General features: G+C 29.9%; 1 protein-coding gene and 1 long non-coding RNA gene across 4 annotated transcripts in view; one reads left to right on the plus strand and one right to left on the minus strand.

Annotated features, from left to right (window-relative positions):
• The first annotated feature begins 1386 nt into the window (after positions 1–1386).
• Positions 1387–3872, plus strand: LOC132742411 (uncharacterized). The gene is made up of 3 exons (XR_009627429.1): positions 1387–1526; positions 2913–3065; positions 3519–3872. It is a non-coding gene; the product is annotated as an uncharacterized LOC132742411 (long non-coding RNA).
• Positions 3873–5514: 1642 nt separating this feature from the next.
• The window catches only part of LOC132742432 (centrosomal protein of 89 kDa-like), a 35569-nt gene continuing 25769 nt past the window's right edge, over positions 5515–15314 (minus strand). For all 3 annotated transcript variants that reach the window (XM_060730857.1, XM_060730858.1, XM_060730856.1), the window contains 7 exons: positions 14454–14621; positions 12741–12840; positions 12039–12080; positions 9357–9446; positions 7381–7427; positions 6979–7101; positions 5515–6262 (listed from right to left, as the gene is read on the minus strand). In XM_060730857.1, the coding sequence (XP_060586840.1) occupies positions 6064–6262; positions 6979–7101; positions 7381–7427; positions 9357–9446; positions 12039–12080; positions 12741–12840; positions 14454–14621 (769 nt within the window). In that variant the 3' untranslated portion in view covers positions 5515–6063. The remainder of the gene's footprint in view (positions 6263–6978; positions 7102–7380; positions 7428–9356; positions 9447–12038; positions 12081–12740; positions 12841–14453; positions 14622–15314) is intronic.

Here is a 15314-nt window from a genome sequence, read left to right on the forward strand (position 1 = left end):
ATTAATGTTTGTACCCTGATACCCTATCAATACACCACATACTTTTTCGTTTTGAAAAATGTCCATTAGGAGTGACAATGTTAATGATAAAATTAATGTTAACATATGTAAATGTCAGCTATATTAATGATTACATGTAATATACTTACAACCGTCTCAGCTGTCAATGGTCAAACATGTGTCTATATGGCGATTGTGATAAAACTTTCTAAATACAAATAGGCTTTCTAATACAAAATTTTGTTTGGTTCATGTTGTCATTTGTCTAATACCGAATTACTGCATGTGGTATTATAAACTAAAGATTTGCCTTTTGTCTAATCGTCATATTTACTCTCTTTTTTTTATAAATTAAATAATATAGCTGAATTGTTGTGCATTTCTCGGACACCTTATAATTTACTCAACTTGTCCTTGTTTCGAAATCCTATTGCATTTATGAACAACTATTGGTCAGTTGCCACACCTGTAGATCATATCCTGAAAGATGATCACAATTAACAAATTAACATAAGAAGCTTGTAAACAAAAACATGACAGAATTATTTAAGTTTCGTCACACCATGTTTTACATAACGCTAAAAAAATCTTATATTTTAAAGTACAATTTATTTAGAAAACAGTGTAATTTTGATGACATCGTCCTTAATACTGTGTTATCCGGCGCTTTGTCGCATCATTGGAACCATGTTAATAATAAATAGATGTTTGTGGCAATCGAGGTGAACGCAGATTAAAACATGAAAAATGTTTGTCCAAGGTTAGACTTTGAAATAGCCTGATTCAACTAAACAACTAAGCATAAATAAATAATGCCGACTTTGAAGCACCGGTGATAACTGATATATGTTTCAGGAGTAACCTTACTTTATCCTATATGTAATTAAATATCATATAATTGAATATATGGCTTGATACGTATTTTGCATTAGCTTTGCCCCACACACACAACAGTTTAATATTACATGAGGATAGAGTCAGATCTTTAGCTAACAAGAATCATATTAATTGTATTGTAAATTTTATCCTATGATGACATTTATTTTACAAAAATACCCAACCACATGTGTGGGATTACAGAAGCAGAGTATCACTCGTTTTATAGTGTGAGGCGTTTGTCAAGGCATGGAATGATGCAAAATCAACTAAACTAAATAATAAATACGTGACAAATCATATGTAAAAAGAAATATAAACTTTCATTTCGTTCTTTTTTCATGGTTTTTCCTCTTGATTTTGACATTTGAATTGTTGCCAGTTTTGATATAGGGTTTACGTTGACGGCGCCTACACTGTAACGACTGCACGCAATTACTTTGTAAAACAAAACATTCTAATTAATAACTTGTCAACACTAGTGATAGGTTATGACTTTTCAAATGGTAAATTACGTAAAACAATAATTTCTTATTGAGGTAATTACAAAGTACACGTCATACTCGGACCTATATATAACCTGTTTCAGAACACCATGTTAGTACTAGTGTTTCCATAATAGTGGTGGACAACATCGCAAATTCTCAACCGTAAGTGACTTTTTTACTAGTTTGTTTCTGAGGCATTCGTCTAATTTTCTTTAGAAATTCTTTTAGTTATTAATATAAATTAAGATACGTGTAGTTATTATTTAATCTTAACATTTTTCAGAATCAGTCATCTTATTTCTTGGTACGTTATAGGATATTTTTAGTTCGCCATTGTTTGCTCAGATAGGACTATTTAATCTTATCATCTCAAATTTTATTTTAAATGAAATGCAATGCGTTTGAAGAGATCAAATCTCCCATGGGTCACATTTGAATTACTCATTACATACTAGTAAGCTCGTGCAATGAAGAAATTCGTTTTATGAATTCGTTTCTTCAATATTCTTTTATTATTAAATGGAGCTGTCTTAAAAGAAAGTTGTGCGCAGACAATAACAGTTTAAAACACATTTGAAAAAAATTTACCATTAAAGATGAAACCTTACTGGACAAATAATATAAATGTTCCAAATTTCAAAGTAATGTCACTTTTAACTGATAAAAAGAACCATAAACTAATTTCAGTATCATTTAGTTTTATTTTTGATTACAATGTATTTAAAAAAGAAAGACATAATAAGAAGTGTCGATGATAAGCACTGAGTATTTATTTTAAAAGTGGAAATTTGTAGATTCATTAAGAAATTACAAGAATAATAAGTTGTGCATTGCAGGGGGATATAACTACTAAAAACTTTTTTTTCTGCATATAGACCTTTATATACCACTACGGTATGTAATATGTATATAGATAATTCCACTTAAAGATAATGAATTCATTAAATGCATCATTACATTTTATCTTGTTTAAATCTTTATGCCGTGAATTATTCCTGGCTGCAATAAAATGTCTGGCATTTGAAGGGGTTTCTATTGAATCGTATACACAATTGCCAACTAAAAATTTTAATTTAAATGACGGGTATTGATAAAACTATTTTAAGTATACTTATCCCTTTTTAAAAAATTTTAATTTGAACATTTCCCTGTTTCTTTTTTAGCATAGTTAAAAGTTTATTTATCTGTAATTAAATAAAAAAAAAATGTTTTAAAATGTCATTAAATTTTAACAATGTTCAATTTAAATATTATATCAATTATTACCTCAAAATTTATAAAATTTGGGGAAAACACAAACTTTTTATTTCAGCGGAAAATCCCTTCCCGTATATAAAACATTTAAAAAAATTATTTAAATTTTTCCCCTTTTATTTTCAAAACGTAAATATTCAAAATAAGTATAATATTTTAACTCTACATTGAAACACCACAAAAAATAAAAAAAAAAAAAAAAAAAAAAAAAAAAAAAAAAAAAAAAAAAAAAAAAAAAAAAAAAAAAAAAAAAAAAAAATGTTAATATTAATTATTTAAATTATATATTTTCAGCGAATAAACCAAAGTCAAATATGCTCGGAAAGTTGTTACTGCTAGTGTTTGCTGTCGCCTGTCTGTGTGCGTTGATTGAAGCCACGCCCTACTTTTACAGACGCTATCAGTACAGGCCATATCCTAGATACTCATTTTATGGTAGCAACAGCAGTAAGTACAGTTATTATATCATTCACTGACTTTAATTTGATTTTCTAATATCGCGAGATGATAAACCACACAAAATGCTATAAATGAAGATGTACAGAAAATGGTACTGGTAAATGGTACCTAGACTGTTTTCATATAGAGTTAAATCACTATACATAAGACAATTTCTATACATAAGACAATCATTGCATATTCAGCCATGTCTGCTCTTGTAAAGATTGGAATTTATTTTCTTGTATTAATGTCCAATCTTCTAATCTTTTAAAGTATATTATTACTCTTCGTTAAACTAGACATTCCAGCACTGCCCTGGATAGCCTTCTAACCTGAATGATCGCTGGCAAGATACTCTTAATTAACTCTAGTTAATCTTGACCACCCGGTCATTACTTGATTTCTCATTGGAGAGATAGAAAATTATCTTCAAATCTTATTATTTTTTAAACATTTCAGACATGTACGGCGGAAATGACGATTTTTATGGCGGGTACTGGGATTAGAGGATGCAGCAGACGAGACACGGAATATATTCAATATAAAACAATAAATAGTACAGCGGACAGATAACTCGATAAAATACTTCAGTTACTCTTAAAAATGTATATGTTTAATAGTTCTCAATATTTGTTTTAGAATTACACTATTTATTATTTTCTAATTTTGGTATAAATATATACATTATATCTCTGCGTTCATTTATGTTTTAAAACATTTTTCATATTCAAGGGTTGTTGAGAATGAGATTTTTGTTTGTGAAATATCATGTTATAAATTATAAGTAAATGAATTAATAAACATTATGCTGCCGATATAATTTCATTTTTTTTACAGTCGGATATTAAAAATATGCTTATAGAGATCACATCTCCTGGGGGGGAAGGCTTTTTTACAGGTTTTAATACAATTCAGAATGATTATCTGAAAAGACTGAAATCTTTAAATAAAAAAAAATATCAACCAACAATGTAAAGCAACATTCAGACATAACTTTACCCAACTTGAAAACTCGGTGATATCGCAAAAAGGCTATATAAAAAACCTAGTACTGAAAGGTTTAACACTAAAATTTAGCGATACAAAAAGCATCAAGACATGTGTTGTAAAGACTTTTGATAGGTTATATGGCCTTATATAAACGGTTGTTTGAATATACAAGACTAAGGCGAGGTTTACGTCTCAGGTTATGTTGCCACTAACCGATTACATACAGCCATATAACACATCTAGAATATTTACAACGAATTTATAATACTGAAAATTTTATTAAAGAAAAATTCTTAAATCGACAGCACCTGTGTATATATAATGATCACGATTATCCAATAAAAAACGATGTTACAAATATGCAGTATTATTACATTAGTATCATGGACAGGTTTTGTTAAATACCGGAATATGAGGTGTGAGCATTATAATTGGATTTTGGAGTTATAATATAATGTTGATGTACTGGGATAATTAGTACTTGCACAATTACCTTTATTTAATCATAATTTAACATTATGACATTATTATAATCATTGTATGTAATACTAGTACAACTGCATATACTAATCTGGTAGACAACATGGAGTCAGTACAACAGAATTTTATTATCTTTTAATTTTTATTTAGTTACACATATTTGGTTATACATATAAATCTAATAGAAATAAATAAATGGGCTATAAAGTGTGATCACAATGTCAGTAAAAATACTTGAAACAAGTAAATAAATAAACAATAATTAATATATACATCAATATATATGGCCAACTAAATCCTAGTATTGCAAACCAATATTGTACTCGTGTCTACCTTTTAAATAAAGATATTCTATCTTAATGCATTTCCTAAAACACAATATTGGAAATGTAAACTACTAAAAACATCAGCACCTTTTAATCTAACAAAATGCCAGCTTAATTGTTTCTGTTTGAACAGAACTATGTCAGTCTAAACTAGCACACTAAATGTTTAAATTACTAGCATAAAAACATGTAGTTATAACCTTATAAAGCTTGTTACATCAAATATGTATTTTATCTTAATTTCCTATAGAATACTAATAATAAATTTCAAAACATTTATTCCTAGCCCCCCTCCCCCCTTTGTGCAATAAGTAGTAACCTCAGAGTGGTTTCATATTTCAGTCATTGTTAACATTCTAATAAAGAAAATATGAAGTTTTGGTATACATTTAAAGTTCATAAAATATTGGAATTCTTTACTTCTTTGCTTACAATAAACAATGTTAATGTTTAATTATATTATTTCTTAAAGTAAAATTATGCAATATTTCAGCCAAACAGATGACACTGTTGTAGTTCACTTATAGTGCTATATATTCTTATAGCATGGAAAATATAATTTACTGAATTTGATAAGCAAAGATAAAATCACACCTGTACAATCAGGAACATTTTTAACACATAGTTTAGACAAAATTGTCTACACATCTTTGTGAATATGATAAAACTGCTGGCAGTGTTGAACTACAAATGCAAATATTTGCTAATATACACTCAACATACAATACATGCATGCATGTGAAGAATTGATGATAACTTTATCTTTCTTAATATAATGAACTTATGATAAAAGATACAATGCAGCGCCACAGAAGACAATTTAAATATATTTATATAAACTAGGTCACCACCAGGGTGGAGTATAACTGACAAAAGTTTTATGGTAGTAACATCTAAGTTTCAGAGTTTCTTATTTTCAACTGTTACTTAAACACCAGACTGAAACTATATAATTTTTGTAGAATACCACCTAACGATCATTCTTGTGAAGTTAGGTAATACATATACTATTTGGTTCCTAAGCAATGTATTCTGTATGAAACTGTACATTACAAAATCACAGTACTGATATCACGTTATCACAAAAGCTCACAAGTAAACACTATGAGCTCAAATGTTCTCCAGTGTTAATTTAATGTCTGTTGACTTCTCCTAACAATACAGTATAAGTGTTATGAGGAGTATATTTGAATGTTAACACGATGTTTTCAATCATCAGTGACCTTTATGACAGCATTATCATCAGAAGATATATCTATTGTATTTAGTCTATTCTGTTCATCTAATGCCTCTGATAAACCAGGGTGTTTTCTTAACTGTGTTACATTCCTTTTTAATTCATCTTTAATTCTAACATTTTCTGAATTGGCTGACTGCCAAACTGCCTCCATTTGTTCTTCTATATCTCTGAAATATAAGAAGTTAATGTTAACATGTTTTTGAAAATATTTTAATACATAATATACAACTGATAATATAATTATGGACTCCAATCAAATTTTATTCATAAAATTACAATGTTTCAGCTCAAAAGTCTCCATCAGAAAAAAGTTGGTTTCCATGTTGGAGGATCACAATGGTTACTTTAACAAATTATAAAAACTTTTCATATTTCTATGGTGTATAGAATTTTCAACGAGTTGACTGAACTTGATTATCCCTAGCCTGCTAGCGAGCATGAAACCAGTACAGACCAAGAACTCAATGTCATCCTATCTTTGTCTGATCAAGGTCATTTAAAGGTCAAGATCATATCTAAATTATTTATTTGTTGATATGGCCACAATAATATGAATCATATCCATCACCAAATATCAAAATTATAATAATTTTAGCAAAATTATTGATTTGATCTTGATGGTCAAGCTTATTAAATGTCAATGTCACATTTGAGTTATTTTGGTTGGTATAGCCACATGTATTGTTTCATTAAAGTTTGAATGAAATCCCAAAATAAATAGCCAATTTAAGTGAAATTAACTTGACCTTGAATGGCAAGGTCAAATAAAATTCATGGTAAAGTTTTATCAAACCATATTGAAGAGTTTAGAGATGTTGTGCCAAGTATGAAGACAATCTTTTATAAATTCTTTACTCCTTTCAAAACAAAAAAGTAACTATACCTTTTTTCAACTATAACTTCTTGTATATAATCTTCCTTTTCTTTAATCAACATTCTCAGATGTTTGATTTCTCTTTCATATTCTTTCTTTTGTAAGTTAAACATTTCTTCCTGTTCTTTTAACCTATAAAAGTAAAATATAAAATGTTTTTAACAAATGTAAATGTAGTGTAAAGACAATCATGATTCTAGGTAGGTCACAAGTGATACCATGATATAACAAGTCATTATTTTCTTCAATCAGATCACACACTCAAGGTCATCCATCTCATTATCTCACCTCTAAAATAAAGAGCACACAAAACAAATATTTGAATCTGAAAATCATATACAATTATTCATTTCCATCATTAAATTGTGTAAGACATATTCAAAAAAAGTATGAACAACATTAATGACACACCTTTCAGCTACAGTGCTTATTCTTGCTGCTGCCTTCATTTTGTATAACTGTAAATAGAGCATATAAACAATTCATTTCATGCTATTTCATCAAAACATTTAAAGAAAAAAAGGACTAAAACCATTTATATAACTTTCACAGAAAGTCACATAAAACCACTTAAAAATTGATCTTGTTAAGTTTGGTCAAAATCTATAAAATGATTAAAGTGAGCGGTGGCCTAGTGGTTAAGGTGTCTGCCTCTCATACAAGAGATCTTAACCATGTTTCTTCATATGACAAAAGTACTGTGAAAGACATTTTCTACAGTTTTATGAAAAATTAATCCTTTCATAGAATTTTCTAAATTTTTTGTATGATGAGTAAAATTTAATGACGAATTTAAAAATAAAAAGAAAAATATATGTTGACGTGATGGATTTCTTGTAAAATGGCAGTTTCCATGGTAACCGTTTATCTAAAATCTGTCAAAATAGCCTAACTGTGTTATAATGAATAGAAAATGTATAAGATAGCTTAAAACACACAACGAGCATTGTTTTATGCAAAGATAATCTTATCTAATGATTCTGTATGAAACAAATGATAATATGAACATATTTCTTTAAAAAATGAGTTTTCCATGTTCCTCAACCAAACAAAAAATGAGAAAAATAAACATGAATTCTGAGAATAATTAGAGATATTGAAAAAAGTGTTTCATAGGATTTTCTAATTCTTTTGTATGTTGTGTAAAATTTAATGACAAATTCAAAAAGAAAAAGAAAAATATATGTTGGCGTGTTGGATTTTTTTTTAAATGGCAGTTTCCATGGTAACCGTATATCTCAAAATTGTCAAAATAGCCAAACTGTGTTATAGAAAATGTATAAAATAGCTTATTACACTCACAATAAACATAATTTTATACAAAGCTTGCTTTATCTTAGGGTTCTGTATAAAACAAACGATAATTGGAACATATTTCTTTAAAAAATAAGTTTTCATGCTTTTTAACTAAACAAAAAATGAGAAAAAAAACATGAATTCTGTAAAAAATTAAAGCTATCAAGAAATTTCTTTCATAGAATTTTCTACATTATTGATATATCAAGTAACATTTGATGGTTGATTCAAAAATAGAAATAAAATATATGTTGACGTGTTAGTTTTTTGTAAACGGGCAGTTTCCATGGTTACCGTATATGCCAACTGTCAAAATTACCACACTTTCTTAAGAAATATCAGTGTTATACTAAATGTATTGTCAACAAAAACATGTTGTTATAAAAATTTCTTTTTCTTTTGATGTTATATTAAGTAAATGATACTGAATATCTTTTTAAAACATATCTAGGGCCATATTATTTTTTTCACTCGACTAACATACCCGAACAGTAAGCAAGTATTCAGAAATTTACAAAGAAAATAATGAAATTCGGAACATTTCTTAGATATTAATTTTGTTTTTTTTTATTCAACACGTTTAAAATATATCATTTTAAACTTCTTTGCCCAGTTGTCTGCCAGTAATCAAGTCGCGACGCACTTTCGTCACTATACCACAAGTGGGTGGGGTAACGCGCGCAGAATTATCATCAATGCTGTCGTACTAATGCTTGGAGAAATCCTTTATGTGATGTTGTCTAAACGACCTCTTATTCTTTTGAACCGATCTCCTTTTGAACACTTAGAAATATCTATTCTGTATTATTTACTCATTATTTGCTTATAGCCGAAATTTAAACACTTATCCGAATACTATTCAACTTGACCTTCATTTGAAGAGTAATTATCCGTGATTATCTTTCTTGGAAGCGCATAACGATGCGCACAGAAAACTACCGAAAACGTCTTTAAGTGGATTTTAAAGTGATTAATATAAGATACAAGAACTTGTTTCCCCATAGAGCTTAAATAAATATGTTTAAACTAATCTAAAATGAGTGTACCCCACATAACTTTTGTTGTGCAGGGGTATAACAAACAATTCATACTTTTAATTTTTCCTCCATTTTTCCAACAGTAATCGTGCCCTGTAATAATCTTTTCATTGCTTTCTTTGATTCTATTTCATGTTCTTTGGCCTGAAAATCAACAAGAAAGGTGCACATTAATACATTTTGCAAATTGTTAGCATTCATCATTTTTGTATTAAATTACAAAGATAAGTTTATGATCAGTGACTTGTTATGATTTGTTATCAATATAAAATCTGCATGATCAAATGATCACGTTTTTTGTGGAATAATGTTGATTATAAGTACCATATTCTCAGAAATGAATTCTAAATGTAAAATAACTGCTGAGTTGCAATAAAATTAGCTCATTTTTGATAAAATTCATAAATTACAATACAAATTACAATAATAAATATAAACAAGGCAGTCTGAAGGACAGCTAAATCCCCTTCCGCAGTGAACATGAATGTGTACTTCTTGACCTTTTACCAACAATGACCTTGATATTGTGTCATACATATCATAAGCACATAGTTTCATGATGGTGATTATTTGTGCCAAGTTATTTAAAATCTTCCATAAAGTTATTGAGAACTTATAACCTTGACCTTGGGTGTAGCAACCCAGATGTTGAGCTTTGCAGATTGTGTCATGGTTGGGATCATTTGTGCCAAGTAATTTTAAAACCTTTGAATTGTCAATAAGTTATAGAGCGAACATAAAAAAGAGATGTTTTTAAATTGGACCTTTGAGTGTGACCCTGACCTTCAGGGTTTTGACTTGATAAATGTGCTCTGCCAATGTAGTCATAATGGTGATTATTTCTGCCAAGTTATCTTAAAAACATTGCAGCGGTATAAATGTTTTGGACAGACATAAATGTGGACTTTCTAACATTTGACCTGTGTGACCTTGACCTTGGAGGTAGCAATTCAGTGATTGTGCTCTGCACATCAATCCATAATGGTGATCACTTGTGCCAAGCTATTTAAAAGTTTTCAGCAGTTAAAAAGTTATGGAGTGGACACGAAATGTAGACTTTTTAACATATGACCTTTAAGTGTGACCTTGATCCTGGGGGTAGCAACCTAATCATTTGCGCTCTGCACATCGTCTCATTATGGTGATCATTTGTGCCAAGTAATATTAAAATTTTTTAAGCAGTTTTAAAGTTATGGAGCGGACACGAAATGTAGACTTTTTATAATGAAATGAAGACTTTTTAACATTTGATCTTTAAGTGTGACCTTGACCTTGGGGTGGAGCAACCCGATTATTGCGCTCTGCACATCGTCTCATAATGGTGATCACTTGTGCCAAGTCATTTCAAAAAATTTTCAGCAGTTTAAAAGTTATGGAGCAGACACAAAAGTGTTACGAACGGACAGACAGATGGACTGACAGACAGAGGCCATTTCTATAATCCCATTTCTGCTATGCGGAAAGGGATTAAAATATGACTCAATTAAAAGATCACTAGACAGGTCAGGATCAAAATTTACATCAACTTTTAATGGCTAAATGCTTGAAAAGAAATTCAGAAACTTTTCTAAAATTTCAAGTATTTTTGTAATTTAATGAATTAAGCCTGAGTGTAAAATGTTGTTGGCTTCAAATCACTTGCCCCTTACTGCTGTGGATTTGAATCCTATCTTAACATGCTAAATTCTAAACTCCAGGCCTTTCAGATACTGAAACATTTCTTTTTAATTTTTCACTTTCAAAATCTTTATTTCAAATATTTTGGTGCAGATATGCCTTGGACAAGGATATTTTATCATGTAAACAGAGTCCATATCAAGATCAGCCATCACAACCTCGCAGTCTGGTCATGGTTTGCACTCTTCACTATTCAGTCAGTACATATTTTAAAATTCTCTCTAAAAATGATGAATGGTTTTGACTTTATTTAAAAAGATGAGTCAATCCATTTAAGACATCCAGCATGGTAATAAAAGTTTTAAACATGGTGATAAGGTGATAATCGGCCTGCTAAATGAGTAATGGTCAAATTGGGTCAGCCCAAGGACCATAATTTATCAAGGGCGAACTATAACTTTCCCTCCAATATATGATGGTATTAATGTCTTTAATATACTTACCGATGAAATTAAATAGTATTTTCAATAACTTATATTTCAGTCAAAAACTGTGTGTTTAAGTAAGGCTTAAATTTTAATCATAAAATCAATCATTTCATACCAAAACCTGGCTTTCACTTTGCTTGTTTTGATCATGTCAAATATTACTTGACAATGCATTTTCACATGTACTTATGTTCAGCTGGCAGATTATGATTATGATTTTTCGATGCTGCAAACTCTTAATTGGTCACATGACCCTCATTACAAATTAAGTTTTGGTCAAATTTGTTATGATTTATAGTAACAGGCATATTAATAGTTAATTGAGATATTTGGTTTCTGAGGAAATCTTAAAAGTTGATGACCCATAATAGTCCTTGGATGATCACAAAAGCTTACAGCAGATGATTTTTTTAATTGAAACTACTGTAGTCTAAAAGAAAAAAAGAATTTGTCCATAACTATAACATGACTGCAACCTCTAATAATGTTACACAACATTTTGTATGACTTTATTTCCATTTTATTTATACATCTGTTACAACAACTTAACTATTCAGGCAGTGACCAAAAATATATATGATTTTAATCTTATTTTAAAAGAAATTGCAAAAATTTAAAGATGTCAACTTACAACTTTCTCATAAGTGTCTCGTTCAAATGCACTTTTTTCAGCCTAGAATACAGAAACAGTAATCATTTATTACACAAAATTTATCTGTAAGTAAGTAATAAGTATTGCTGTTAAACAAAAATAGAGCTGTCAGACAGACTGCAATTTGTACACATACATGTATACAGTAGATATGCTATGCATCTTTGTTATATATATTTTATTTCATTACATAATTGACATTAACCTGGCCCGACAAAAAAGTAATTGGTCTTTGCTGGTTGTATAGCAACAGATTACACTGCACACCTGACCAGACTCTATACTGTTTCCTAACCAATTTATGACTTGTGAGCACTCATTTCAAACTCAAAACATTAATCAGCCTATGAAGTTTGAAAACTGAGGCTTATAAAGTTTACTTATGAACAGAAATGTTGTTTCCTTTAAAGTACTTAAAAGTCTGATGTAAATCCTTTCAAAAACAAAGAAGAGTAAAAATTAACATTTTAATGAAGCAAAATTCAAAGTAATAATTGGAAATAATTTTTTGGGTGCTACTGCAAGAGTTATGAACCTCCTTTTGATGTGAATGATGATAAGGAACATAGATATATCTGAAGTTTGAAGTAAGCCAATTATTAGATAAAGAAGACAAAAAAGTTAAAAGAATGCACACAAAAAATTACAGAATTTATTAGATTGAAGTTATATGACACTTACAACTTTAATTAATGAGGACATATATTCCTGTACTGACATTTCCTTGTTCTCTGATTGCTCTATTGCTTGTTGTAAAAACATCATCTTTTGCTGCGCTTTCCTGAAAATACACACATCTACTTTAGCTGGTCACTATCAATATGGCAGCAAAGTTCCACTTACCTGTCTTATTTCACAATAATTAGAAAGAAACTAAGAACAATTTAAGAAGGTCTTGATAGTCCTTGATATATCACCTGAAATTTAATAAAGTGAGGATTTTAAGTTAAAGCTGTCAAAAAGTGAGATATATCACCACCATCTCTAGGACAAAGAATTTGGATCATAATTCAATAATTTTGAAGGTGAATATTTAAGCAAAGTTTGAATGCCTTCAAGAACTTACAGTACAGACAGAAAATTGTTCAACATTTGACCTTCAAGGGTGATATTGATCAGACAGTTGAAGTTCTGAACAGCCCTTGTTGAGATGAGCATTTATTTTGAGTTGGAAGATTTGTTTGTTTCATTTTACGCCTTTTCCCAACAGTATTTCAGTCATTTAGGCGAGTAGTTTCCTAACCATCATCCCTGGAGAGTTACACCAGTACTAGACTACCTTCCTCCGCGCTAAACTACCAAAGCAAATCCTTCAATGGGTATTGGATTTACATAGCAGACACAATTGTCTGACATTTGCCCATCACATGTGACCTTGACATTGTGGCAGCACAATGGGGACATCAGTTCTCCATATCACTTTGTTGATGTTAACATTTTAACCAAGTTTGAAGAAAATCATTTAAAGGGTAGAGGAAAAAATTGTAGAGGCACATAAAATTGTCTGACATTTAACCTTCAAAGCTGACCTTGACCTTGAAGTGAAACAGCAGCAGCATGAATTCTAAACTTCTGCGCACCACCTTCTAGAGGTGAGGATTTAAGCCATGTTTGAAGAAAAGCCTTCGAGTTGTATAGGATTTATTGAGCAGAGACAAATGGTTTGACATCTGACCTTCAAGTGTGACTTTGACCTTGAGGTGACACAAGGTTGGCATATGTTCTGCACATAGGTAAAAGTTTCATAGAACAGGGAGAACTTATAGATTGAACAATGGATTGATACTACAAACTGATTCCAGTATACCTCCCCCATATCTATGTGGTGGGGCTACATGTCAGTTAAAAACCTGTGTCAGCTTTCATAGACCCCAGAGACATAATTGATAGAACTTTTGTAGACATTGACTAGGCAAGCAATGCTACATCCAAAATATCTTGGTCATTTATTTGCAAGCATTTTCCTATATAAGTCTATATATGTGTTATCCTATATAAGTCTATATATGTCCCTTTACCACAATTTTGTACAGGACCACAATGTAGATATCAACTATCAAAAACTCTAGACATTGTAATTTCTGAGTAAGCCTTTTTTTATCTCCTCTGTGTATCAGACTGTGACCATTTATATAGCAAGTTAGGATCATTATAAGAAGTTTGGTCAAAATGTACCATAATAAAGAAATTACAACATGGATCACAAAGAATGAATCACGATGACTCATGTAAGACACAATGTAAATCCAAAAACTCACCTCTGGGCAAAGTGAAAATATGAAATAGCTGTGGTATTTTTAAAATATGATGAATTAAAATCAACTGTCTTAAAGAATATTTTAACTGATTAAAACAATAGAACAATTTTAATAAAAGAATAAATAAGAACTATACCTGACTGATTTATGCATTAGTCTGGCCTCCATCTGATGTCTTCTGTTCTCTGAAGTTAATTCTAAAACCTGAGCACCAAGTGTTTTCCTTTCAACTTGAGATGCATGTAATTTGTTATTAATGCTGTCTACTTCCTGTCTATGCTGTTCTGTTACATCACTAAGTTTCCTAAAACACAGTTACAATATTCTAATTTTAACATAATTATTTGATGTTTAAATAAATGCATATACACCTGACATGTTTATAGAAAACATATGTAAAACGCATAACATATGCACATAAATACACCTATTTTAAGCTACTACTTAAAAGGAATTCTGGAATCCTTGACAGAACATGTTAAGGAAAGTTTGGTTGAACCTAAATGAATGGAAAATGAGATCTTGTCCCTTTAAAACCACGCTATATTTCCAGCATAAAAAAATCAAAATGCAGTACATGTATAACTTGTATGTATTCAACTTTGATTAGTCAATACTATATTTAAAACCTATATACGAGTCAAATTTTTACATGTCAATTTTTTTCAATATGTAAAATGTCTTTATGTGGTCAGTATAAAATAATTCAAAAACATTTTATTAAAAAACCTTCGAGCCTGAGATATTTTTAATACCTTTTCTAGCCGTTATAATAATTGTCAATCAACTTGTCTAATAGATGTAAACATCACAGACTTGTGTTCTATCAGTCTTTGTATGTGTTCCTATGTGCCACAATATTATTTCAATATTATAATTCTAAACACAGTGGAATGATATGAGAATCAACATTACAAATAAGTTTCATGACTCTGTGTTGAGTGATATCACACAGGATGTATTAACTGTAAGTTGGTTTAGTTATAGCCCTTTTCTT

Source organism: Ruditapes philippinarum, unplaced genomic scaffold, assembly GCF_026571515.1.
Source record: "Ruditapes philippinarum isolate M1 unplaced genomic scaffold, ASM2657151v2 ctg265_1_1_1_1, whole genome shotgun sequence".
NCBI lineage: Eukaryota > Metazoa > Mollusca > Bivalvia > Venerida > Veneridae > Ruditapes > Ruditapes philippinarum.